We start from the raw sequence: 27,700 nt of genomic DNA on the forward strand, positions 1-27,700 counted from the left end.
AACCACATGGCCGCTCTGTAGCAGAGAGAAACTGTCAATACGTGACTGCTAATAAGTAATGCGCTCGCGTCCGTGGTGATGACAAAGGGTTATAGCTACGTAAAGTGGATAAAAGTATGGCGTTGATACGCTGCAGCAACAACAGAATCGCGCTGGTGTGCCCCGATCATGTGTACCTGTACGAGACGAAAGACAGGTAAGAGGACGCGTAGTGATCATACATGTGCGTTCGTGGGCGGGCGTTGCGGATATGTGTCGAAAAGACATTGACGTTATGTGGACCGCTCCTCTGCCAACGTAGTGCAGCACATAAAACAAATAGTAATAAAATAAGAGATCAAGTTTACAGCCCGTGAGCTGTTTACAGCTTCCGACTGAAATCGTCTGCTCACTGCGAAAACGTGCAGCGAAAGAGAACATAGATGCTGAAGACAATAAGATTGGACAAGGCAAACTTGAGATGTTGCCTTATCTATTGATTGATTGTAGGGTTTAACGCGCCGACGCAACGCAGGCGATGAGGCGCGCCGTAGTGGAGGGCTCCGGATTAATTTGAACCACTTGGGGATCTTTAACGTGCGCCGAAATATCGTACACACGGGCGCATCTGCCTTTCGCCTCCATCAGAAAAGCGGCCGCCGCCGCGGGGAATCGAACCCGCGTCCTCGTGCTCAGCAGCACAACTCCTTAGCCACTGAGCCACCGCGGTAACTGATATGTTGCTTTAGCTAATCATGTGCAGACATACAGGAATGCACTGCCATAAAGTACATTCTTTTTTGGGAGAACAGCCTGACGAAGAACGTAGGTATTTAAAGTACGAGAGAAGCAATGGAAACAGGAAATACGTGCCATATTATTCGCATGGCCATATCATTCGTGCCAAAAGAAGTAAAGGAAGAGGCATTTCTCCAACTGCTGCCAATTAGTCTTGAGCATGTGCACTTGCTCTGTGGCATTCATGTGAAAGGTATGGGTGGCAGGTGGGTGTGGGAGGGACTGCAAGACGAGATGGTTTTGTGCACGAGTTTTCCGACAACAATACTTTTATACTTTTGGGGGGGGGGGCGTGCCTAACTGCCACTTTTTAGTTGTCGTGGAGGCTACTAGGAGTATCAGTACTCGAAAAAGGTTCATTTCCTTGGAAGTGACGGTGTTCAAGCTCTGCCGTTAAGGTTGCATGAATAATACGGTCGAAAGCTTTTTCAATTATCACCAAATATTAAAATTCAAAATTCTGCCGGTTTAACGTGCCGAAGTCACGTCTGGGCTATGAGGTGTGTCGTAGTGGAGGGCTCTGGAATAATTTTGGCTATCTGGGCATCTTCAATATGTGCCATAACCCTTGACACAGGGGCGTTCTTGCTTTTCACCTCCATCTCAAAAGCAGCCACTGCAGCAGGAATGGAAAATCGACAAATATCTCAAGGTTATACTACTGGTGTTGAAAACGTGCTAACATTCTTTTTGAACAAGTAATGGGGTATTGGTAAAGCATTCCTTCTTGAAACCGGGCTTCCTAGAACTGAAGCTCATCCTTGTAGGGATTAATGTCAATCGCTACCGCTTTTCACACGAGCTGTGCGCAAGGTTGTGGTTTTGTGTTGCATACGGAGATAAATACGATATTGTGTTTGGTGTGGTGGATGCAAGAAGGAACATGAATGCAATCGGAAGTAAGCAGAGCGTGCATGTGTGCTGCTAAAAGAGAAGCTGTGACCTATTGCCAGGCAGAGCCAGTGACTGCGCTCATAGCAATCGCAGGGACATTATGCGCGATACGAGGGAGAGATCCCCGGGCTGATGCTCAACACTTTGAAACCATCCTTTGAGGAGATGATCCTTGGATAGTATTCCAGTGATTGGGTGTGTAAAATGGCAGCCTCTGGAAGTCTGTTCGGTGGGGCTGAAATGTCGGCGATGCTTTCTGCAATGCTGTCTCAATGGCCGCTTAAAGCCAGGTCTACATCGTTTGGCCTTCTTTATAGTTGGACTGAGAAGGCATTTGAATGGTCCCATGCATTGCATTGATCAATGACTTGCCCAGTTGCCAAAAGGAGTGTGTATGGGATGTATGGGGCTCGCTAGACTCCGAGCATCAGGCCGAAACTCACACATTGAACCACTGGCAATAGCACACTTCGTGGAGATGCCAGAGGGTGAAAAAACCTGCCCGCATCTTCCCACGGGGGGAACTCGAGTAAATGCGTCGCAGAGTGGTGGGGGTATCGCGTGAATGTTGCGTAATTGGGTATGGTTTGGGAATGCTTAATTGTTATTTCGTCTTTATTATTCTTATTTATTGAATGAAGGAGAACCAAAGGCAAGGAGTGTAAAGTTAAAGTCTGTCTTTATTGCTTGGTGCCGTCAAGCGAAGCGTCAAGCGAAAGCCAAGCAAAGACGCCCTTGACTGAATTCCGAACGCGCGCTCCGCCGCTTATATACACACCGCCCGCGTTCAAGGGAGAGGAGTACGGGGGAGAGACGCGCATGCGCACACTTCCGTACACAAGCGCGCGAACTTTCCACGCACCCACCACGCCGTTATCACATGTACACACCCTGCCGCCGTTACTGTTGAGCGCGACGCAGCGCACGGGTAGCTACGACGCATGCGCGCACAGACGCGCTCCCCCTGCACCGCCGCAGCTGTTGTTGAGAGCGACGGAGCGCACGGGGTACACGCGCTCCTCCCGCACCGCCGCACCTGTTGTTGAGAGCGAGGAGGGTACGGGGGAGAGACGCGCACCTGCGCCTCGACGCGACGCGCATGCGCAGTGAGCGTGTGGACGGTGCCGACAACATCGACGAGTGACATCGCGAGCCTAAGAAATGCTCCGCATTTAAAAACCTTGAGTAAAATCATTTTTTGCAAATGTTAGAAAGTGCTATGCAATTGCACTATCGTTGCTATGGTTCAGTGCTCCTGAAGTAGTTTTCAAACTGATTTTAATGGTACGTTAGATTGAAACAGACTGGATGGCACCAAACCCTCGGGCCATAATTCTATTTTCCTTTTTATCGTTGCAGTGGCTTTGAAAAAGTGCGGCTCACCATTCCAGAGGATCCCCAGGCTGCATGTAGCTAGGACAGGTAATTATTAATTATCCTACCGCATTGTCAAGCGCTGGGGCTCTCGAGAAACAGGCTGTGTTTTGCGAAAGGAGAAACGGCATTTCTGTGTTTTTTTCCCCACCTGTCTCTAGCGACGAAGATGAGAACAGCACAGCGGCGGGCAAACAAGCGGAGCCCGGGTTCTCGTGTGCCAACTTCTCGCCGTGTTCGACCTATTTTATGGCGGTGACCCACAGCAAGAGACTCCTTGTCTGGAAGCGGAGGAGCTGTGGTGACTGGGTGGCCGTTTCCCAAAGGTGAGCTCCCGTTTTGAACCTTGTTTTGGGCCTTGACGTGGCAACGCACCAGTGTCTAGGACAAATGGAAGCTGGCACCATCGTTAGTGTGGTTCCCACGGGTGGCTTGTGTGGCACCAAAGTGGGAAGGCAGGTCTGTGTCTTACCCGCCGCAGTGGCTCAGTGGCTAAGGCGTTGCGCTGCTGAGCCCGAGGTTGCGGGTTCGATTCCCGGCCACAGCGGCCGCTTTTCTGATGGAGGCGAAAAGCAAAAACGCCCATGTGTACGAGATTTCGGCGCACGTTAAAGATCCCCAGGTGGTCAAAATTAATCCGGAGCCCTCCACTACGGTGCACCTCATTGCCTGCGTTGCGTCGGCACGTTAAACCCTACAATCAATCAATCAATCTGTGTCGTCCTTTTATTGTCTGTCGTCAAAAAATTTTACGCTCTATGCGAGTGGAATAGAGTACCGACTTGCCCACAAGTTGAGCGATTGAAAGGACATTTGATACAAATGGCCTTTGAAATTTGAAACGCCATTTGAACTGCAGGGACTTCCGCCGGTCTACACAGCAATTCTCAAAGGCACTTGAAAGTTTCCGCATTCACTTGCCATGCTTTGGTGTCGCCACTGCTGGCCAGTTTCGTGCTCGTAACTTGGCAAAAAGTTTTGCCTTCATGCCAAAAAACACCTTTGTGAGTGATAGAATTGGTTATAACCTACACACACGCGCAAAACATGCGCAAAATAGGCAGTTTTTTTTTTTTTTGCCGCGCCGGTGGTGCTGAGAGTACCGTGTTACCGTGTACTCGTAGACAGAGTAATAGAAAACAAAAACATGAAAAAAATCGTTAAAAGCGTGCTCCTTAAAAGCAAAGTTTTACTTGTGGATAATTATTTTTGTAAATACGGCTTGCAGAAACTTCACCCAACAGTGCAAACATTCGCGTTTCAAATGCTGCTGAGAACCTCAGAGGCCGTTAGTGGTGCTCCTTTGACTCGAGTGGCATTTCAAACCAATGCCTTTGAAAAAGGCTGTTTAGCAGCCCAGAGGTGGCATTTAAGTCAAATGACATTCGTTTCAAAGGCCTTCATGTCGCCCGTACAGCAGGGATATCAAACAGATTGGGGCCAGGGGTTTGCAGGAGGTTCCGGTGAAGTGCTTGCTTTGCTCCTGTCTGCCTTGTGTCTCCTCCCCAGTTATGGGTTTGTGGCCTTGCGTTCCACTGCCTGCCACCCGGTAGACCCCCACTTCGCAAATCTAAAGCTCCTTGTGGGGGATGGGCTGTTGGAATTTGTGACCGGGTTCATGCGAGTCCTTGAAAACCCTTAAATTTGAAATGCTTGTCTTCAAGGCCTTGAACTTTTACAGACCCATGAGAATCCTTACATTTCTTTGAATTTTCCTTTTAATAAGCGAAAGAGAAACATGAAGGCATGCAAGGACTAAGTGAATGTTTGTTGCTTGACTGTTGGTCTTTAGCGAGTAAATATATTTTGTAACACACGAAAGGTGCTTATTCGTGTTGCTGTAACAGACAATCACAAAACATTGTCAAAGGAGGAAATGTCACTGGAACCCTTGTTTCAGGAAGGGAGCTTGTCTGAAGACAAGTCATAGAGAAATCGCCAGAAAGTAGCTGAGGTTTCGCCACTGCTTCGTATGTTTTTCTTAATATCCAATCATTTATTTGAAGTTTCCAATAAAATTGCCGTCATTGTCATGCGTGGAAAGCAGTCTGTTTAAAGGCCAACTGCACTCAAAATTTCGACCTCCCGAAAACGTTATTTCTGCATAGTCTGCCTAAAAAGACTGCAAGGTACAAAATATGACAGCTAAAATATGCGTACCCACGGCAAAAGTCACAACCAAAAATTGGAGGTTTTGTAACTTAAATTCAGGAGAGTGCAGCCATTACGGCCAGGCTGAGGTCACATTCTGTGGGCTAAGTTTCGTCCTCACCGCAGCTCTAGGAGAAGCACGCCCAGCGGAGCTCGGCCGGTTTTCTGGCTGGCCGGAGGAAAAAGCGTAGGGTTGGCTGCAATGTCACTTCCGCTCATGGCTGTTTGCGCGATCCGCCGCCAGCTGCAGCGTTGTTTGTGACGGAGCTATTTTAAACGTTTATAGCTAACTAACAACGCATTTCGCGAGGCTATCATTCATGTCCCAGTTGGTTTGGTGGCATGCACTGTACATTCAAAGTAAATTTGACCGAGGTGTGAAATTTGAGGGAAGTTGGCATTTAATGAACCAGTCTTGTATCGTGTCTTCATGGCCCCTTGAATTCTGCCGAGCTGCCGCGGTGAGTGCTGTGGGTCCACCCCGATCTCTTGCAGGTGTGTGGCCCGCAAGTGCGTCCAAGTACGCATGTGTGCCACCCGGGACACCGTGCTGGTGGCGGACCGTTCCGGCGACGTCTACTCCTTCGGGCTGGACGACCCGGAGGGCTCACCCGGCCAGCGCATCGTTGGACGCCTGTCCATGGTGCTCGACATGGTGGGCAGCTTTCAATTCGTGTCCTGGGAGGGCGCGCGGCGTGACTTCTGCTTGAAGGAAACAAAACTTTCATAGAATGTGAAGGCAAATGCCTAGTGGGCCCTCTTGTTGGTGTGCTGCTGTTGAAGCTTGAGGCCGCGCCCTTCACTACTCGACCAGCCCCCATGGGCAGCAGCCTAAGTTCGTTCTTCTTGCTTGCCGTCGCCAGGAGCCTCCCGCTCACCCCCCTCGAAACCATCACCTCTCAAGGCGGTTAGTGCTGCACATGTGACAGTGGCCCTCTCTCAGAGCCCTCCCCCGGTGCTGCTGCTTCCCTTTCCCAGTGTGTTCTCCTATTTTTTGTACCGCTTGATTTCCTGTACCTTGCAAGGCGTCTCGTGAAACATACAGATATGGGGCTTTTGCATTAAAGGTGTTCCAATTGTTCTGTTCCAGTTCAGTTCTGTTTCAGTAATAGTCTGTGCTACAAATAACTTTGTACCACAGACTATTACTGTTAGCAGCAGGCTTTGCGCACTCACGGGCAGCGTGCCAGAAATTAGTGCCTGGAGACTTTGAGGGTCAAAGAATCGCAGTATGCTTGGTGGTTGTGTTGGGGGGACAAGCCTTTGGAGTGACAATCATTGCGAGGTACGTCTTCCTCCCCAGTTCTTAACACCTCCCACCCAGTTGATCAGAGCTGTGTCCTTCGCTAACACTGTACAACTCCTGTGTATTCCCTCTATGCCTTTGTGGGTCCAGGGCCACACCTTACGCGGGGTTCCTTCTGTTCCGGATGGCCTCGGTATCGCACGTGTGCCACTGTACAACCTCCTTAATATCCTTGCCAGTTGATTCTTTAAAGCGAAAGCTTTCTTAGTGGAACCGATGGCGTCCTATCAGAAAACTAATGCATTTCCCCATAGACCGGTCGGTCAAGCAAAAAGCTCTGATAAGTCCTCGGGACACACGGTGCATGTGTGAAAACGGGCTTCTGTCGTGTCGAAATAATTACTTTTAAAATCGCGAAAAAGGAACGTTTCTAGGTAAGACAATGCACGTGTCGATCATGAAGAACGAGTACACCTCTAGCTTACAATTAAACCACTTATCGGTATACCTTTCGATTGTTCATACTAGATGCGTTTACTTAGTGTGCAAAAAATTGTCGCTTGTGTTCGTTCTTCGTTTGCTATTTGGGTCTGTGAACGTTTGACGATCGATCGGACGCACTTTCAAGCGAAGGTTTTGATGCACTTCTGATGCAGTTTTGGTGCGAGATGGCTTTCGCGCCTCTCTCAGCTTCCTTTAGAAAAGGGATGGCAAAGTTTTTTCTATGGCATTCCATTTTACTGTTGGTAGGGCTCCCGTACGGTGAAGCCACCATCACGCAGCAGTGCCGGTTTTTTGGTGACAGTACATCTGGATGATTGGATCTGGAGTTTGTAACCCTCTTCAATGAAGGGTGGTGGGGGAGATGGTTGTGACCTTTTTTTGTCCTAGTTAGTGTTAGTCTGATGGACACATTTCTCACGTGCCGAGGGGGTCGAACTCCTCCAGGTGATCGGGGACGAAGACAGCTTTGTGGCCGTGTCGGGCCGCGACGAGAAGATCCAGGTATCGTGCTTCCCCAACTGCTACAACATCCGCACCTTCTGTCTGGGACACACCCAGTGAGTGTTCGGTGGTTGCGGAGGGGTTGGATTGTCACTGCGGGAGCCAAAACGTGCCTCCTTCCCTGCGTGCCCAGGTTTGTGACTTCCTTGGCTCTGCTGCCCGGTCCTCCACAGCTCCTGGTTTCTGGCTCTGGGGTAAGTGCGCCCGATTGGCCGCAGAGCAGATAGCCAGGGTGGGAGAGCACCTTTTAACCCTTCCACTGCTGAGGTTTAGGGGTGAAGCCCCTTAGGGGCCCGGGCTGTCGGCGTCTCACGGCGTCGTAGTCATAACTGTCATCTCATGTAGTCACGGTACTAAAACACCAAGACACTCATTTACGCCTCGCGCTGGAACGCTTCGTGCTTCAAAGACATGAGACTTTTACAGCAAAGCTGTATACCTGTACCCCCCAACGGTTTCATCTCTGTGGGCAAAAACGCCAGGGTGACAAGAATACACTTATACACTGCATGCTTCGCCCCTCCGCAGGTTTCACTTAGTGGACAAGGCCCGGGATTTTTTTTTTTATGGCTGTTCCTCACTCGCTATTGATTTTTTTTTTCCACGTTTGTTCTATGGAAATTTGTGTGGCAGCAATGCACTACGACACTCTGTGGAGCATACACCAAAAGTTCCAAAAGAATGCCCCCCCAAAGTACAGAGATATCAAGTTAAAAATACGGGATGGGGGAGCTTTCGGGTCAGGTGCAATGAAGTGCAAAAATGCGGCCACAGCAGCAACCGAAATTGCGGAGATACTATCAAGAAAAAAATACAAGATGGGCAAACTTTCGGGTCGAGTGCGGAAAGGGCAAAAAGGTGAGCGAATCAGCGCATGAATGGAGGATTTTTGTTCACTCATCGGTGCTAAAGCCATTGATTTTAGGGGGTGGACGATCTTTGGGGTCTTTTATTAAATTGAATATTTCACTGCTAAAGGGGGGTGGGCAATGTTTCGGGAGAGGGCATTCTCGCAGGTCGTTACGGTAAACATTTTATTCGGGATTCTGTTATCCTATAAAAAAAATTTGCTCAGAACAAGCGAATTAATGCTTGACTAATTAACGCAAGAATTAGCTACTAATTAGGATGTCCATGTGTTTGAAAATCTTCTTAGTAAGATTTTTTTTTTAGAGAACAATGCATTACACGAAGCGGCTTCTGGCAGTTAAAATACAGGCAGTGAAATTCCCACTGCGTCTTTTGTTGCATCTGACTCGCCATGGCTGTGCTGCCAAGATAAGGTGAAACAATGGGGATGAAGAAATGTGCCCTACATCTGTTGTTAAAAATTTACCTGGCAAGTTCTGCGGACTTATGTGACATCTTGGTAGATTCCGCGACATGTATGCGTTATTTTTCTTACACAACTTGTCTCGGGAGTGGCAGAGAGTGAGTTGAAAAGGGAATGCATTCTGAAATGTATTCAGGAAACAAACTTCAACTCAATAAATGCAAGTGTACTTGGGGGTGGAAAAAGGTTGTGTGTGCGTGTGGTATCCCGAGTTGTCTCAAGTGTGCCAGCAGCAAAAGGTTTATGGGGGCCATGAAAGCAAAATAGAAGGTTGGTTTATTAAAAATACTGCTTTGCCTGTATATCGAAGATACCACTTCTATCGCAAACTTTGAACATTTAATCTAGATATTTAGGAAAACAGATGAGGCAGTTGCGACTCCCCAAGCACTTTCGGGGGGCAACTTTTCTATGGTGCAACTGAAACTTGTTTGTGCGATTGGTAACTGCCGATTTAAGCCACCGCCAAAAAGCATGGCTGGACGATTGTGGTGAGGCCTCTAGTTAAGTTTGTTCATGTCGCTCAAAGGGTAAAGTGCAGGCAATGCACTGAAAACTGTTATTAGTGCTGGCTTATATTACATTACTGTAGTGCAAAATAACCGATTTCCCTATCTCTTATTCTTAACATCTTTCGTGGCTAGAATGGATCCGAGTGAGCTACTATCGGCTGGTTCTTTTGAATTGAGCAAGGTAGTATTCTGTCTTCGCAACCACTGTAAGGGGGGACACTGCTCTTAAAACAGCTCCTTTAAATTTTTCAAGTAAACTGTGTAAAACTTGCCAGTCTTGCTGCTCTTTTTCTTACTAATTTCAAATAAGCCATTATTTTTTTAGTAAGTCCATTAGTTGCCCAGATAATGAGAGATAATTAGCCATTTTTTGGAGGAACAATAGACAAAACAGGGTTGGTGATAAAACTGCAATCTTTATACTCTCCAATACTATGAACCCTCGTGAATGCATTGAGAGCATCATTTTCCTGATGCACCGCTTGGAACTAAGTTTACAGCCTATTAAACGTTGGTGTTTGAAATGGGCACTCAAAACGGTTCCTTGCCACTGGTGCCACCAAAGTTTAATGAGCTGTAAAATTAGTTCCAAGCGATGCATCAGTAAACGGATTCTCTCGTTGCACTCATTAGGGTTCATAGTAATGGAAAGTATAAAGATTGCAGTTTTATCACCAACACTGTTTTGTCTATTGTTCCTCCAAAAATGACTAGTTATCTCTCATTATCTGGGCAACTAATTGACTGACTCAAAAAATAATGCCATATTAGAAATCAGTGCGAAAAAAGTGCCAAGATGGGCAAGTTTCACGCAGTTTGCTTAAAAATTTAAAGCAGCTGTGTTCAGAGCAGTGTCCCCCCTTAAGTAGGTACAATATGAAAAGAAACAGATTCTGTTGAAAACGCTAGCCCCGTCTCTGCTCCATTTGCTAGTGGACAACCAAGTTGAGGGGACAGAGCCAGCAGGAATGTTGTCCAATTAACCCCCCCAGGGCGGCACAGTCCGAACGTGGTGCCCCGAGACGGGTCGGCAGTTGCACCGCTTCGACATCACCGCCGGCCAACAAGAAGGCGGCCGGGAACCGGCCGTCAAACGGATCGCCCTGGAGCCCTTCAAGACAACTCTGGCGTGTCTCCTGGACGGGTGAGCCGGCTTCCCCCTTCGAGTTCCCAGTTGCTGCACTGCCGCTGTTGCTTCCTTTTAAAAATGTAGCTGCCTTTTAAATGCGACTGCATCTCATTCACTCGCCTTGTCCATGCAGCGTCGTCGGCGTTGTTGTCGTCCGCCCCTCCCCCTACACTATAAAAAAAAAATAATAGTTAGCGGCGCCCGGTTTCGATCCCACGACCCTGTGGGCGGAACGCGAGGTACATGGTGCTCTTCCCACTGCGCCACAGAACCGAGACAGAATCAAATGCTACGAACGCGCCTTATATCTTTGACTCATTCAAGCTACGTCAAGAAGCTACTGATACAACACATGATGGGGCAATGATTAACACTTGCAATAAAAGAAAAGAAGCTCCCACTTACAGCAACAATGATGGAGTAAAGGTCGTTGCGACAGCAAAGCCCCAAGCATACCACTTGGAGAGATTGACCAAGATTGGCCCATAAAACATAATAATAATCATAAAACATAATAATCATACGCGTTCCCGACACGTTTCACGCGATTTCAGAATCAATCCAACGGAAACACCAAGTGAACCCCACGATGCATCGCATCTACACAGGGTTCCCCTCGCGGGGAGGTGGGCGCAATTTTCTGAGGTGGGCGCAATTTTCTGATTCTCCCCTCCCCCCCCCCAAATAATTTTCGGGGTTATTTCTCTGTTTCTTTATTGTTGATTGGCTGCAAACCTTCCATATCGTTGCTGAAGAGGGTGCTGTTTCCCATTTCTTTTTTTTTTTAAATCTTGGGAGAGTGGTCGCCCTGCAGCCTTTTAGTGCTGGTAGCAGTAATTTTGCCTGAAACACTGTGTTGTTTCGAAATATCAGTGCTGTATATTCATTATTTGCACCACATTGAGGCCTGTCTGCGTACAAAGGGGATTGTTACACAGCAAGATACGGCCACCAACTTCGTGGTGGCCGTATCTTGCCACATACGCGTGCTGTCGGGCAGCAGTACGTCGCGAAAACACTCGGGCGTTGGCGGAATACAGGGTGACTGCCCTGTACAGGCGGAATACAGGGCGGAATACAGGGCTTGATGGTGACTGCCGACCGTAGCACCACCATGCCAAGTTGGTGTTTGAACAGGCCCTCTTTGTTTGGCTTTTAATCTTTGTGACGAAATTAAGTGGAAGCCAATGAGAATATTCAAAAAAAATTTTTTCCAATCTGCCTCAAATGCAGCCGTACGGCTACAGTGGAAAGCTGTACAGCTTTTTCAAAAATGTCGCAGCTCAAGAAAAATTCCTCTTTGTCCAGGATTCGAACTCGGGACCACTGCCTATCCAGAGCTTCACTTGAGGTGGATGTGAAATTCTCCTTCGAAGAAACTCACTGCACCTTGGGGATTTAGCCCTAAATTTGGTTGATTAGCCAATGGGAATATCTTTTCAGGAAGATGACAACGATTAAGTATGGTTACGAATAGGGCCCCAGCTCGTTTTGGAAGTTATGCAACATGTCTTTTAACGTCACGAAAATATAGGAAAGGAGTGGGAGAGAGAGATTCCAGCCTAAATTATTTATTTTCAGCAAGCTACACATTGTTTGCTGTCGACAAATGCTGAACGAGCTACGAGACGTATGATCTTTCAGACATTAAGAAGTTATTTGGGGTTCAGTACCTTTTCAAGGTGCCTTTGGAGCTGTGTTATCTCGAAGCTTATGGTGATAAAACTAGGTCAAGCTGGACACATGCTTATGTCATTGGGATTAACCAAGCAAAAAGTTTGATACCCAATCCACATGATAAGAAACGTTTCAACATTTTCGCATGTAGCTTCTGTGGCACTTTTTTTTTTGTTGCTGACCGCTGCTCACAAAGCTCATAATTTGTTGGGTGCTAAAAACGCGGTCTGCCAGCCTGCACTGTCTTTCTTCCTTCTTCAAGAGCTGTGACACACGTGCAAACCACGTAGGGGTCGAACAATAATTCTTCTATGAAACTTTTAGTGCTGATTTGTGGACATTGTGATTTGTGGATGCTTTTCTAGTGTTTTTCAAAGTAGTCGGTGACCCTTCATGGCAGGAGAATGAGGTCCTTGAGGCCTCTTCATCCATTGTGGCGACATTCACCTAGACAGCTAAACATCGAGAGGACAAGCAGCTGAAGCTTCTGACCTGAGTTTAACTTCTGGGCACCACATGTTCTGAGAATATACACATGGAACACAGGGAGGACTTCTGCTAATCTCCACGGCTCACTCGACAGTTGCAAAACGTGGCACAGCCCTTGCTGCCATACAGCTAGCTTACCGTGGCAAGGTCCCACCCTGTCACCCACAATGTTGAAAGGCGTGGACAGCACAGTCAACAGGCTAAGCCAATGGATGTAGTCAACAGACCAAATGAACAGTCTAAGTACAGAGACTTAGTCAACAGACTTAGTCTAAACAGACTCTAGGCTTATTCTAAACAGACCTAAATCAGCAGATTTAGTTTACAGACAAAGTCGACAGACTTCAGACTAGTCTATTGACTAAGCCAACAGTTAAGTCTATTGACTAAGTCAACAGAGTTGTTCAGCAGACTTGCTCAACTATTACCCAGCTGCACAGCACAGTGAAATTAGTTGTAAAATGAGCGAATTGCAGGAAAAGGCCAGAAGTTACCTCGATGTAACCTCATATGTGCATGGGGTGGGAAAAAGGCGATCAAAGATAACGCCGCAGCCAACAAATTAGCCACTTTGCACGCATGGTCTACAGTGAAAGAAGCCCCAGGAGCCACACACGGAGTACTGCATGCCGTACGAGATCTTGCGGTCGTGCCGACAGGTCATCATAAGTTAGAGTGGCAGGTGTATAAATGAACGCCTTTTGGAGCACACTCATTCCGTGTGCAGCTCGCTGGCCAACCACTGCGTTAAATGGAAATGCTATCCCAAACTTTACGGAGCCCGAGGTGTTTTCGTGACACGCACTTTTGCAAGATTTGCGAGGAACTAGCCTTCCGTTGCACTTATCAAACAAGGGATTGCACATTTAGCGGATGAAAATGTGGGGTGATTAGAGATTCTAGCCGTGATCCTCTCATATGTTACTTGTCTCCGCAAAAAGGAGACCACATGGCCTATTTTGGTTCTCGTTCGCGCAATTACACTGACACAAGCTTACGTTGCATGTTCTTTGTACTGTAAGGAGGGTTTACGCTTAGGATGAGAAGACCTGACTAGAAACACCGAGGCTGCGTTGCAAGGCTGATCAAGGTGTTAAACAAAATAGGCCACAAAATGCAATCTTCGTGCAAAGTTTGACCTCGGATGAAGAAGTGCTTGGCTCAGGAAAAATTTATCATTGCAACACCCTGTGTTTAGTAATTGTCAGCGCTGGTCCCTGTTCTCCGTGCTGTTGTGCAAAGATGCACAGACCAGCTTCTGTCGGCATGATAAGGGAGGGTGGTCGTAATGTCAAGGGTGAGTCTCTGCTGCCCTTACACTGCTGGTTGTTTAATAAGAGATAATCTCGCACCCTGACCGAACACGCTACTGCAGGGTTCCGGAAGTGCTCCTGCTCTCCTGGAATGGGCCCGAAGCCGGCTGGAGTCGGCTACAGAAGCTGGACGTTCCCTGCCCACCGGACGACGTGGCGTTTGACGAAGACGGGCAGCTCTGGGTGTTGCTCAGCAGTCCAGCGTCTGTTCAGCTTTTTCACCGCCCGGATGGGGTGCGTGTCACTTTGTGCTGCCTGCAGGGATTTTTTTATCTTCCACTGCACGCAACTTCCCACGAGGGGAGGGCTTTTTACGCGCAACAGCTGCGGGTGCCGTATTTTTGCGCGATAACCCACAAAAGTTATTGATATATCATAAGAGTAAAGTTGATGTGCAGTCAAATCCTGCTGCAACAAAATTCGCGAGTCGTGTGCAAACTTCCTCGTGGCGGAAAAGGCTGGAAAAGGGCGTGTAGGAACGAGTTACATTAATGAATGAGGTTTATTTAGGAGAAAGTAGTGTAAATAAATAAAAAAAACAACAAGGAATGACAATAATCTAAAAGAACCATGAGCTGCATTGATGGATTGATTGTAGGTTTTAACGCGCTGACGCAACGCAGGCGATGAGGCGTGCCGTAGTGGAGAGCTCTGGATTAATTTTGACCACCACCTGGGGATCTTTAACGTGTGCCGAAATCTCGTACACGCGGGCATTTTTGCTTTTTTCGTCTATCAGAAAAGCGGCCGCCGCGGCCGGGAATGGAACCCGCGTCCTCGTGCTCAGCAGCACAACGCCTTAGCCACTGAGCCACTACGGCAGGTTGAGCTGCATAGTCTGCGAAACGTAGAAACTGTCTATGTTTAGTGACTGCCCCACTTTTAAAAGAAGGTAAGAAAAATAGTAGGTGTTGAATTAATTTTATTTTCACCTTCCCATTGTTGATTTCATTGTTGCTTTCCATAGGGGACATTAAAAAATGGCTTGTTGTTGCAGTGAGAGCAGACATGAAATCCGTAAAATGTCGGTGCGCTGACAGAAAAACAATTATCAGTAGTTATTATCTAATAGAGCAAAGTTGATGACCTCGTTCCTCCTCCCCCCCACTTCCACAACTCAAAAATTTCGCGAGGGGGACATGGCCTCATCTGCGTGCGGTAGTGCTCTAAAATGTCGGCATGAATGCGCATTAGTACTGATTGGCGAGATAAAACTGCTGCTTGCTTGACCACAGGGTTGCTGGCAGCAGCGACAGCAGGCATCGACCGAAGGCCAGCCTGCTTGGACGGGGCCACTTCTGGAAGACGCCAGCCAGGCACTGCATGGGAACCTCCAAGGTACCACTCTTGCCCCGTCACTTATCCCGCATGCATTCTTGTTTCCATTGTGCAAGAAAATTTCCCAACATGTCCAGGCAGGTTGCAGTAACCAACAACAGCATGTGTCGTCCAGATATAGTGAGGCCCCAACTCGTGTAATACTAAACTGGGTGAATACACCTTGGGGTGAGAGGATGTTATCATCTTTGAGAACGGGCTAGAATTTGAAGCTGGGCTGTTCTAATGCTGGACGCTTTGTTCTGAGAAGGGAAGCGGCGAGAAAAAGTCTTACTAAAACTTAGCTAATCTTGAGTCAGCACTCAACGGGGTGTGATATGCGTTCAAATCCAATGAAAGTGAAGCTTGTTCACTGTCACGCCCATTTTAATGCCTTCGACCAAACTGTTGCATTATCGAGCATGCATTCTCGGGCTGTGTGTGTTAGCAGCTTTGGGAGCGAACACAGTTCTGGCTGCAGATCCGAATGACCACTCAAAGCAAAATTGGGAGATGCCGGGAATCAAAATGAAATTGTTCACCGAGATCACGCATCGAACTTCCTGTGAGTGCGTGATCTCGGTCAACAATTTTATTTTGAGCGCGTCAAAGTTCCTGTGAGAAAAAAAATGTTTGCTCAGCTGACGTGCTGAAATGGGAGGGGGAGAAATTTCAAAACATTTTGTTGCTGATGTGAAGGAGAGCTGAACCTCGGACAATAAAGATGTTATTTCTCTCTCTCTCTTGGGCGAGATGGGTACCCTGTGAGGTATTCAGAACAAAACGTGCGATGTGAACTAACAACACGCGTTTTGTTCTGGGTACCCCAGGGTGGCACCACATTACAGAGGCTGTCCAGATTGCCAAGATGGTCGCCAGTGTTTTTGGTTACTGAACTTCATTTTTATTCATTTTCCAAATAAGCAGCCAAGTGCCATTGCCAATACTAATGTTGAATAAAGCAGACCACAGAATGCGGGCTTCGCCACTGGGAGCAGATGTTGCATGACCCGGGGGAGTCAGGCCAAGTCCTGACCACGCCCCAGGCCCTGGCGGTCGCGGCGGTCCTGTGGGCCTCCTCCACCCCCAACACCTGATCCTGACGGAAGAAAAAAAACGTATTCCTCCCTTCCTTCGTGTAAAGCTGAAGCGTAAATGAAGGAGCAGTTGGTTACCTCGGGAAAATGTTTTGAAGACACTAACTGACCGTCGTAACACTATGTTAACAACACCATCAAGAAGCAACAAAAATGGGCTTCCCAGGCCAGGTCACCATGGGTTTATAACTACCGGATCATCACATTTTTTTGCCATTCTCGCTGGTTCCCCTGTACCGACGAAACATGGTAAACACAGCGCAGCTAAGGGCAGGACGCAAAGGAAGAAAGACACAGGACCAGCGCTAGTCCTGTCTTTCTTCCTTGGCGTCGTGTCTCTTGCTGCGCTGTTTATACCATGTTTCATTGCTCCAACCTACTAGGCCACATTCAAGCACTGACAAGTATCCCTTGTACCGCCTCCTTGGGGTGACTGGGGAAGCGACCAGCGGTTTTCTGATTTTCGAGAGGAAAGCAACACTACATTTGCTTGTATTTTTTTAAACTGTAATAACTTTTTTATTTCGTAGCAATCTTGATCATTCTTTTTGCCACTATCTTCGCTTGAAAGGAAAGATAGAGGTCGTGATTGAAAAGTTGTCCCTGAAAAATAGGCACCTGTTCTAGTGAAGTCAGCTTGACGGATGAATGTTTCCTCTCTGCCCACGAAAGCTTGCCCAGGATGCCATTCTTGACCTCTGCTCAGAGTACAAGGGACTCACCGTGCGGTAGCAGCGCCTAGAAGAAGCGTGGCAGAGACTGCTATGCGACACAACCATAAAATGGTGTTACAGGGTGTCTCTTTTGTTAGACGCTTAGACAGTTGAAAATTCTCCAGACAGAAAAATAATCGCTGAAACAGACTGGCAGTCCTCAGGCTGTGTAAGAAGCAGCCTCGAGTGATGGTACTGAGCTTTCTGCATGTCACGTTCTCCGGAACTTCTGGCTGTAAGATGAGAGTTTTGTAAGTCGCGCCTTCCCCGACAGATGTTGGTCTAAGGCGTCATTTCTGGTTCAACAGCAGTACTTCAAAGAAGGCGACAAGGGTTCGGACTCTCAACTCCAGTCACTCCCAAATGCTATCTCCCTTGGACAGGGAGATAGCAGTCCTACTGGCTTTCCAGGGTTTTGTTCCATTTGTGGTTCTTCAAAGCGAAAGCAGAGTCCTTCAATGCCTTTCTGGTCATGAAACTTCGCCGTCACTCTATGGGAAAGCTTCGTTCGCTGCCCAGGGAAGCCGCGCTGCGGCGCTGGTGTTGATCGGAGGGCAGCCGGGGGCGTGGTCAGAGCGCGTTTGGCAGGGAACAGATTACGGAGTAAGATAAAACAGACGCTTGCCGCCTTATCAGCAGAGCGCTTTTGCTTTACATGTCGTGGGCCGATCAAATGTACTTGTCATTTTGTGAGTGGCGAAAATATTTGGTGCGAACGGGCATGCTGCTACTGCGTTCCTGCCTGCCAGTCTAGCTACTGAGCAGCGGTGGCCGCCCGATGTCCTCCGATCTGCGGTGGCGCCCCTCGCGGTAGCCTTTGTCCCCGTATGAAACTTGGCCGGGAGTTTCATGACCAGAGAAGCATTGAAGGACTCTGGCGAAAGCTTTCTCTGTGGGACTGCTGGCATCCTGTCAAAAATGGTTGGTTGAATGATAAGCCCTGATAAGATCTCTGGACACGCGGTGTGTGTGTGTGTGAAACAGAGCTTCCATTGCGTCAAAGCAGTTGCTCGAAAATAGCGAAAAATTAACGGCTCTAGATAAGACATTGAAGAAGGAGTACAATAGCATGCCTTTATCTCACAAACCACATATTAGTATGCATTTAGACCGTTCATACGTGCGTTGCTTGGGGCACGAAAAATCGTTGCACGAGTTCGGTCTTCGTTTGCAATTTTGGTCTTTGAAGAGTTGCGAATGATCGAGTTTGAATTGAGCGGTTCCTAACCAATGGGCCAGCTGCCATCTAGAAGTTTGCTTGAGTGAAAACAAAATACGAATTATCAGAGTTTGAATTGGATGCACTTTCAGGGAAGGTTAGCCGCACTTATAGCTTCCGCGCTTCTCTAAACTTTCTTTATGTAGGGATGCTAAAGTTTTGCCAAATCTGCCAGGAAGACAACACAAAATTGTGTCTTCGCTGCATGACATGTAAGTTTAAGGACTCTGCGCAGCACACTTTCATTGTCTTTGGTGTTTTGCTGAACACACCAGCTGCACCAAAAAACCACACATATGAAAGGTGGTGTTTGGTCGACTTAAAAAGCTTTGCAGGAGCCAGATGTCTGACAATACGACATGCACCAGTATAAAAGCCAAACACAAAATAATACAGGGGTTGAATAGGTGGGAGAACGACTTTAGCTGCAAGTGAAAATTGTTTGACACTACAACACTACGGATCAACATGTTTGATCGTGGGGTTCCCCATCACTTTTTTGCAAGCCCAAAAGGTGCCCCCTTCACGCTAATGGTTGAGAACCACTGCTCTAGGCCACAGGGAGAGTTAGTAGTATGCACTGCCGAGAGCCTTCATTTTCTTCAACATGAACAAGCAAAAAAGTATGAATTAACCGAATGATGGAGTTTTAATTAAGCGGTTCTTAATAACCAGTGGGCCAGCTGCCATCTTGAAGCTTGTTCGACTGATTTGAAAATACAAATTGTCAGAGTTTGAATCATCGGGAGTCCACTGTTTTAGAACGAGGGTTTCGTCAGTCATGGCTTCCCCAACAGATGTCAGTTTATGGCGGCCACTTGGCGAGTCTCAAGGCCTTTTTTATTCGGGGTGAAGCCCCGTAGGGGCTTGGGCTGTTGGCGTCTCATGTCATCGTAACCGTTGTCTCATGTAGTCGCGGTACTAAAACACCGGGACACTCGTTTATGCCTCGTGCTAGTGAGCGTCGTGCTTCAAAGACAAAAGACTTTTACAGCAAAGCTGTATCGGCTGCAACGCCCACCACTGGAGAGGCCGGCGCTGCGATCGTTTTGACGTCACTTGTAGGATCACCGTTCCTATCTTGCTGCGTAGTTGGCTTGCAGCGAGTGACACTTCGCTTAGGAAGCGCGTTCCAAAAGTACTTTCGCTTTAATTTCCGTCGTTTGAGGTTAATTCTCAGTGTGTCAAGTGCAATTTGACTTCATGGGGAGTTTATAACCGTATCAATTGTCGTAGATTAGCCGCAAACAACACAAGCGAGGTGGTGCATGACGTATGCGACCGAAGCGTAAGCAGCGGCTTGTTTCCTTGATCAGCAATGTGGACTGCGACGATCACCGAGTTAAATTTCTAGGTTTCCCTTGTTTGCAAGAAATGTATAAAGCAGGAAATCATGAGGTGTTTACTGCTCGCAGAAGCACGCGCACCCGCCGTGCCTGCCCGCACGGCCGACAGTGCGGCTCGAACCGACGCAGGTCGAGGCAGCAACAACTTGTCACCGCTTTTTAAAATCACACAAGTTGTGGACAAGAAGTTCCAGACTGGTGAAAGAGGATGTTAGTGTTTTGAAAAATTGAGCTGGGTAGTGTCATCAACTGTGGTTTTCAAAGCGATGCTCAAATATCTGATGCGATTTACGCCGACCGGGGTCGGTCCCGGCAGCGCCGGCCCGTTCACGTGTGGTGTGGCGAGTGGCCGAAGGGTGGCGATACCTGCGCGCAAGTATCGGCCGAGGCCGTGGCAGGCATCTTGATCATCGATCGCTTAAACGGCAATCACCGCGGATACAAAGTTCCACATACGAGAAGGGGGGTGACAGTGCGGTGAAAAGTTGTGTTAGGGACTGTCATTCGCAACACTAACGATAGCGGTGATGAAATATCTGCCGCGACGCTAAGCCTAAAGTTCCCAACATTCGATTACGTGCGTCCGAAACCGGCTACGAGCTGTTGGAGATGGCCCTCTCATCGCGCGTGTGCGTGCTGCATTTGGGTCCCCCTAAATTCTTGCGGCCATCCAATGCTCGGTTCTCCTATTCTAAAACTCCCCATTACCCCAAATCATTAACGACGTGTTTCGCCTCGTACACAGCCTCGCCTTCTGTGAGCAGTCGCGAGTTTCGAAATTGATGCGAGAGAAAGACCGGCTCACTGTAAACAGACAAAAGCCCACGTTGCAATTATAAATTCCCACGCCGAGGTCCGAATGAAAACTAAATGTAGCCATGTTTAAACCCGCTCGAAGGTGTTAAAAACTCGCGTTCATACCGTTCATACATTGCGGACCAGTGTCGCGAAAAGTAAACATTTCAGCCGTGCGAGTACAGGCTATGGCAGTGGTCATTAACCAAATCCGGGCATAACTATGAAAACATTGTAGGGGAAATAGGCCCTGATTAAGCCACACTGCAGACCATAAGAACACTTTTAAGCATGTGCGGCGAAGCAATCAGATCACCGTTCTTGCGTAGTCATTCATTTACCAGGCAATGCGAGCGGTTGGCGCGGTGAGGTCACAAGTGAGCGACGCGTTTCCGTCGCTGTTACAAGGTGTTTCCTTGCACACACAGTCTCGTACATGTCTCGTCACAAGTATTTCATAATGAATTTACAGCGTACTTTTCTCAGCATCAGTTGCATCGTCCTTGGCATTAAGCTGGCTGCGTACCAGCTATGGGTCGCGATGGTAGCAACTACCTAAACGCGGCAGTGTCACTGGGAACAAGCGAGTCGCTGATTGCTTGCCCGAATTATTCGGTCTGCAGACAACTTTTTTGGGTAATTTGCATCAAATCCAGAAGGAGCGGGGAGACGGTGGCACAACAACAACAAAAAAAAAACGCTTCCGCATACGCACAGGAACAGTGTGACGCCACGGTATGTCCTCGAGGCCAATACCTCTACCCTCAAACAGTTTCATATCCGTGGGCAATAACGCCACGATGACAAGTATGCCGACAACTAGCCTCCTGGTTAGCTCAGTTGGTAAAGCGACTGCTCCGGTTAAGCGGTGGTCCCGGGTTCAAATTCTGGACCAGGATGAATCTTTCAACTGCCAGGTTTCTGAGGAAGCTGTGTAGCTTTCCTTTGTAGCCAATTGGCTGCATTCAGGTGGATGTGAAACTTTGCTTCGCACACCCTCATACTCTGCGTGCTTCGCCCCTCCCCAGGATTCACGTTAAGTGGAGATGGCTCGGGGTTTTCGTAACGTTGCACCGCTCAGAACTGCTCCAAAGCAGCCCTGCATTTTATTTTCCCATAAAACTTCAATGGTGCGAGCAGTTTTGGAGACTGCTCAGGGGCGGAATTGTCAGTTTTGTCCACTTCATGTCCGTTTTCGAGCGAGCCCCGATTGACTGAAAGCAGACGATCAGATGATCAGGTGTGACGTAGCTGTTTCTGCGCACGTCATTGGCCTCACAAGAGCACCTACGTCACAACTAAAACGGACACGAAATAGACATTTTTGAAGGGAAAAAGTTCAGAATTCCACCCTTGACTGGCGAATAAAAGAGAACATCAGTTTGTGCCGCCTGCAGGCACAGTACACAGAAGATAAGAGTCGTAGAGTCAATGGAACGCACTACTAGAAGCCTTTATTTGTCCGCAGGCAGGCCCGCCGCCCAGTCCAGCCTGGCACAGCTGTACAAGCAGTGGTTCCCCAACGAGCGCAGCTACCAAGAACAGAAGAAGCGGGGCCTCCAAAGCGGGCACGGGCGGCAGCTGCCCCACTCAGCTGACCTTGTCCAGGAAGGCTTGGCAGCAGCGAAGGCACTGGCGGTACACCTCTTCGAAGCCCTGGCTCCCGTTGTCCTGTGCAGCAATGAGGGAACAACGGGAATAAAGGGTCTCTTGCTGTGCTGTCTCGGCTACTTTTCAAGATAGTATATCTTTCAAGCTACTCAAACGCGAAAATTCTTTATCTGCCTGCCTGTCCCTCAATTCAGCCACCTTGTCAAAGCTTGTAAACATCCTCAAACGAGAAGTATATGGAGGCAAAACCTTTTTAAACCACTCCACCTGGTAGAGCACTTCATACTTGTGAACATTGTAAACAAAAAAAACGTTGGTTGAGGCCAAACATCATTGCGCAAATGGTACTAGTGGTGTCCTTTTCATTGAAAATACATGTGCCCTTCAAATTAAAAAATACGCATTGAAAACAGTATTTCGACCCTAAACGTACGGGGAGCTCACGCCCGAGCCTAGACCGCATGGCGGCATTCCAAGTCCAATGGTAACAAGAGGTTCTAATTGGTGCGCAAGCAGTGGAAGGTGGGAAAATTGAATTGACTTAGCAAATCCTCCACTGTGTTTATCATGGGAGAATAGCGTGAGGGGGAGAAAAGAAGCGTTTTTGTAGTAGGGGCGCCAGTCAACGGCTTGCTATGTGTTTCAGCACGCCAGAAGAAACGCACCCGCTGCCCACAGCTATGCCAGAAGATGAGAGTGTCGCTCTGGCCAGGCATCTTAGATAGCCGTGTCAGCCTAAAGACGTCTAGTAAAATGACAGCCATTCCTTGGGCAAATAGTCCTTTGGCGCTCTAGCCTCAACTTGTCTACCAGGCTTATAAAGGGACTTGAAGCGATCAACAGAGCTGCAATGCGCCAAATCGCCTGCCTTCCTAGAATAACTGTCTCTCCAGGCGCAGCTTAGCATGCGAGACGAGCTTTGGCATCGTGTGACAAAGCCAACCCTATGGTGTGGCGTTGCGACGAATCTTGGAAGTTCACGTGCCATGCGGCAAAGCCAACTTTTGCCACGGCTAGCCCCAGACTAGAAAACAAGGCAGGGTGGCGCTTAGGGGTAGAGTGGTAGCTAGGTGGTAGCTAGCTGCACGACTATTTCCCCACCCCGAAACCCCACACAAATATATATATTTGTTTAAAGAAAATGTTCTGTCGTACCTGCGACAATAGGGCTAAAAACTGATCTATCTTGTTCCTGACGTTTTGTTCCTGGGAAAGTTGAGGTGTACTATACATGCTTGTCGCGTGTGCTCGAGATGTCAGCAGAGGATCTCTGCTCTACTAAGGCCATCTTGGTCAAGTTCTCGCTTCCCCCCTTTCTCCCCTTGTTGGAAGCCTGTCGTAAAAAGATCATTTTCAAGCAGAGTCGCGAGACGAGCTTTGGCGTCGTGTGACAAAGCCAACCCTATGGTGTGGTGTTGCGACAAATCTTGGAAGTTCACGTGCCATGCGGCAAAGCCAACTTTTACCACAGGTAGCCCCAGACTAGGAAACGAGGCAGGGTGGCGCATAGGGGTAGAGTGGTAGCTAGGTGATGACTGTGAAGCAAAAGACCTGTTCACACTGAACGCTGGCAGTCAGCCAGGCCTGCCAGCACGCAGTGCATGCAGACATAGCTGAGGATGTCGACAAAACCAATTTAAGCGGAGACACTGGTCTTGAGGACATTTTTGTTATTTTTTAACCTATGTGCTTGAGATTTGCACATTGAGTGTATTTTAACATCCTGAGCACTAATACGCAGTCAGTTTTCGTCTATGGGGTGTAAGTTTATAATTGTGCAGCATGTTCTACCACTCCGTGTCAGGCAATTTTTTTCATTATCCGTCTGTGAAATACTCCAATAGCTTTTTATCCCTTTGTGCTTTAGAAGGACCAGGGAGTGCAACTATAGCACAGCAGTAATTTTCGCGTTGTACTGTAAACTTCATAAATGTCAGGTCATCAATTGCCAATGTTTTTGTTAAACTAACCGCATAACATCTCGTGCGAGGAAAAAGAAATTCTATACTTCTGTAGTTGTAGTTTTATTGCACCGTTCAGTTCATAAGGTTTCAAATGCATCAAAAATGATACAAATCGAACCAGTACACCCAGAGATATTGTACCTGACAGCTGACCTCATGGGAAAAAAATTGGTTCTGAGTAAACCGCGCGCAAACTTTGAAAACATGCAAAAATGGTCATTATGGCAAATTGAAAGGGTGACAGCTTTGTGAATACTTATGATACAGCTATGATATCTTGCATGTACATTATTTGGGACCTGCACACTGCAAAACAATTTAACACAGAAAATTGATTTTTTTTTTTGGCAAATTTTCAGCCCTCAAGACCAGTGTCCCCCCTGAAAGTGAAAATAGTACAGAGAACGATTCAGTGAGAGACAAAAATAAGCAGGAAGAATATAGACCATATAAGTGGACCGCAAAAGTAAATAACTATTTAATTAGCGACGCAGATGTGCAGGGCAGAAGAAAGCCTGATAAGTGGATGAAAATACAAAAGCATCTTGAGTGGCAAGAAATAAACTCGCATGCCTAGCTGAGACTCTCCTCTGAGTCCTATAAGCTGCACTGGTCGCCAACAACTATGTGTGGGAACGGTGCTACAGGACTGCAGGAATGAAGAAAGGAGGAGGAGTTGGCATTCTTATTAAACAAGGAACAGACTGGCAGATAGGGCATGAAAGCTTTAAACAACATCTTTGGGTTAAAGGCACGATAGTGGCGAAAGCTAACGGTTAGGGGTTGCTCATCTCTAAACTTGCAGCGGATTGAGCGAGCAAAATGAGGAAACGGTAACTTGTTCTGGGAAGAGATACTAACCAGTTCAAGGATGCAGATGGAATCATTAGTTTGGGTCGGGATCGATACACAGGCCCAAATGACTCCCCCAGATCTTTTTGCCACGCAGCCTAGGGCCATCTCATCCAATAATTATTACCTGTGTCCGTCTGGCCACGCTCCGACCACACGACAACCCTTGGGGAAGGGGGCTATCCACATTTTTGTGGCTGCAGTGCTGTACATTGGCGAAAAAAACTCTCCCACTCACTGCTCCAACTCTCATAGAAATACCCAATAAGTGCCCCCACTCTTGAGTGCTAAAATATCGCAGCCTGTAGTACAGTCGTTAATAAGAAGTCCATGGAGATCACAAACCATTTCAAATTAACCGAACTTCCAATTACTCTTTCCGTACGGCACCATAGGCCATCGGACACGGAGGTCCGATGATTTCAAACGTCCGGCGAAAGCTAAAAACGGCGCCTGGCTGGCAACTAACGCCATCTGGCGTATTTATTGACAACTCATTTTTCGATTTTATTATGTTTTGTTGATATTTCGCATGCAGAGACCGCGCCAAGAGAAATTAGAACCCGGGGTAGTGGCGAGTTGTGTGAAAACGGCATCCGCTGTATTTGGGTTGTATTTATAAACAAAGCGGGCTTCCTATCTGACCACTGCGGCTTTCACATTGATGTGTAGGGTCTGGACAACGTACGGTAGGGATATTTTGCCAAATGTGCCGCGTCATATCGCGTTATCACCTTCATGATAGCCTGGCACTCGTGTCAGATTACCGCTGCGGAGCGATGCGCGACACTTCTCAAGGTCGCTGGATTTTTTTTCTGGTTTTTTACCACTAAAGTGAAAAGGATTTTGTGTCAGAACACAAAAAAGTGTGCTTGGATGCATGACAGACTTACACTCGAGTGGCTTCGAGGAGTGGCACTGCCGTCAGTTCCGCTACGTTGACGGGCCCACAAAAATACAAAACTTGGTGTACAGCGTTGTTATATTATTGAATCATAGCCAAGAAATGTAGGAACAATTTGTATATCTTAGAAATCCTAAAATAATTTTTAGGCTCATTACAATTGCCTATATACGTTGCGTGTATACTTTTTTGTGCATTTTTTCTGATTATTTGACTAATAAACTGTAAGTAATTGTACCTTTCACAAAACTGCTGGTATGTGTTTGTAAGAGCAATCTATAAGCTACAACTCCATGCATAGCAATGCTAAATGTGTTCACTAGCTCAAGAGTAAGAAATAGTTTTGTGGAAGCACTTAAAGGAGCCATGAAGAGAAAATGCAAGTTGGTTTTATTCGAAAGATTTCGTGTTTTATAGTGCCCCCAGCGCTTGTCCGGATACAAACGGTGCTTTATTCACTGAGAAATTAAACAATTTAGGTTAAAATTTTGATTTTCCCGCTCAATCGTGCGTTTTCGTGGTCCCAAGTGACATCACAGGAACCGACCGCTCTGCAGCCTAGAGTACCTTCATTCACGCATCCGCTGTACAGGGTAGAGACACGTAACGCTGGCGCCGCCATGTTCAGTTGCTCGCTCGCCGCCGAAGCAAGTCATTGTGTCAAAACCGCGCTAAAATTATCGCCGAAACGCGGTTTACTGAAGAAGTTTGAATCATATTGTCTGTTTCGCGTTGCTAGGTCTCGTGGGAAACGAAAAGAATAACGCGTTGAGCCCGTTGGCCCAATTGCGGCGGCACGGGACCGTTCAAAGGTTGTCTCCACCCTGTACAGCGGTGTTGGTTTGTTCCCGCGTTTCTTTACGTTCCGTAACCTAGATGGCGCCACCATACCGTGGCAAGCGTTTGGTTTGTTTTTGCCCGCATTTAAACCTGGCTTGTTTTTGTTCTGGGAGAAAATATTCGTTCCCTGAAACAGTGCTCGCTCGACAAATGGGGTCACGTAAGACACCGTTGCTTGTGTCAATCGGCCAGTGTCGTCTGAGACAACCCCAAGCCCCGTAGTGCTGTGCAGCTAAACCAAAGCATGCTGTGCGCAGTACGAACAGCAGAACGCATCAGTACTTCTATGTTTACATGTGCTTTCGTAACTTCCACTGTTTGTCCCATCATTCTTATTGCTTTGTAAAGAATGTGCCCTAAATTTAAGCGCAAATGGCTCGTTCGTCTAGTTTGTAAGCTCTACCTAATTTTCGTCTGCTTCTGCCAGCCTCCGCCAATCACAGAGCTTAGCTCATGTGACATCATAGGTTCTGTTGCGGGAAATGAGCTGGTGGGTCGCATGACCATTCCCGTTTTTCCTAATTATGTAGCTTATTTGAGCGAAGTTTACGTTAAAAGTGGTGTCAGTATGATTCTAACGAGACAATCTTTTGAATGAACCAAACTTGTGTTTTCTCTTCATGGCTCCTTTAAAATCGGCCGTTTTTCCGCCGTAACGAAAGATTTACACGAATAGCATTGTTACCAGTCCGCAAGCAGTCTCCCTTCTCTTGGTTTCGTTCAGAAGCTCCACTCTCATCGCCAAGTCGAGTGTACGCCACAGGTTGCCATGAAAGTTGAGACTTATAGCCAGAATCTAAGCTAGAAACCGCACAAACTGGTCACGCGCTGTGCGCAACAGAGAAGGTTGAGGACTTAAAAAGAAAGATGTGCATGGGAGTTTCAACTGGTCTGCCGCCTCAACTGTGCGCTGCTTCAGTTGCGACAGTGCTGACGTCAGTACAAAACAGGGCGCTGTTTTCGGGCTTGAAAATTTTGAATTTTATTCACAGTCACCTCGACGCTCTTTATTCAAAATACCTTCCAATTAACTGATGTCCCGTAGCATTTCGAGTATGCACCCTTCCACGAAACATCGCCCTCCCCCCTATAGGGGTGAAATATTCAATTTACTAAAGGACCCCAAAGATCGCTCGCCTACC

The 27,700-nt window shown here is 47.5% G+C and overlaps 1 protein-coding gene across 2 annotated transcripts; it reads left to right on the top strand.

Moving 5' to 3' along the window:
- LOC144138183 (uncharacterized) lies at positions 1-27,695 on the top strand. Of its 2 annotated transcripts, none has more exons than XM_077670348.1 (10): positions 1-196; positions 3,031-3,093; positions 3,207-3,371; positions 5,692-5,851; positions 7,391-7,503; positions 7,581-7,641; positions 10,226-10,436; positions 13,963-14,134; positions 15,136-15,238; positions 21,856-27,695. In XM_077670348.1, the coding sequence occupies exons 3-10, from the start codon at positions 3,295-3,297 to the stop codon at positions 22,087-22,089; spliced, it is 1,131 nt and encodes a 376-aa protein (XP_077526474.1). In that variant the 5' UTR covers positions 1-196; positions 3,031-3,093; positions 3,207-3,294; the 3' UTR covers positions 22,090-27,695. The 2 variants fall into 2 exon arrangements, with proteins under 2 accessions (XP_077526474.1, XP_077526475.1); XM_077670349.1 differs by having other exon boundaries at positions 21,860-27,695.
- Positions 27,696-27,700: the final 5 nt, after the last annotated feature.

The sequence above is a fragment of the Haemaphysalis longicornis genome, unplaced genomic scaffold (genome assembly GCF_048455015.1).
Source record: "Haemaphysalis longicornis isolate Haplotype H1 unplaced genomic scaffold, Haemaphysalis longicornis Haplotype H1 scaffold_5, whole genome shotgun sequence".
Lineage (NCBI taxonomy): Eukaryota > Metazoa > Arthropoda > Arachnida > Ixodida > Ixodidae > Haemaphysalis > Haemaphysalis longicornis.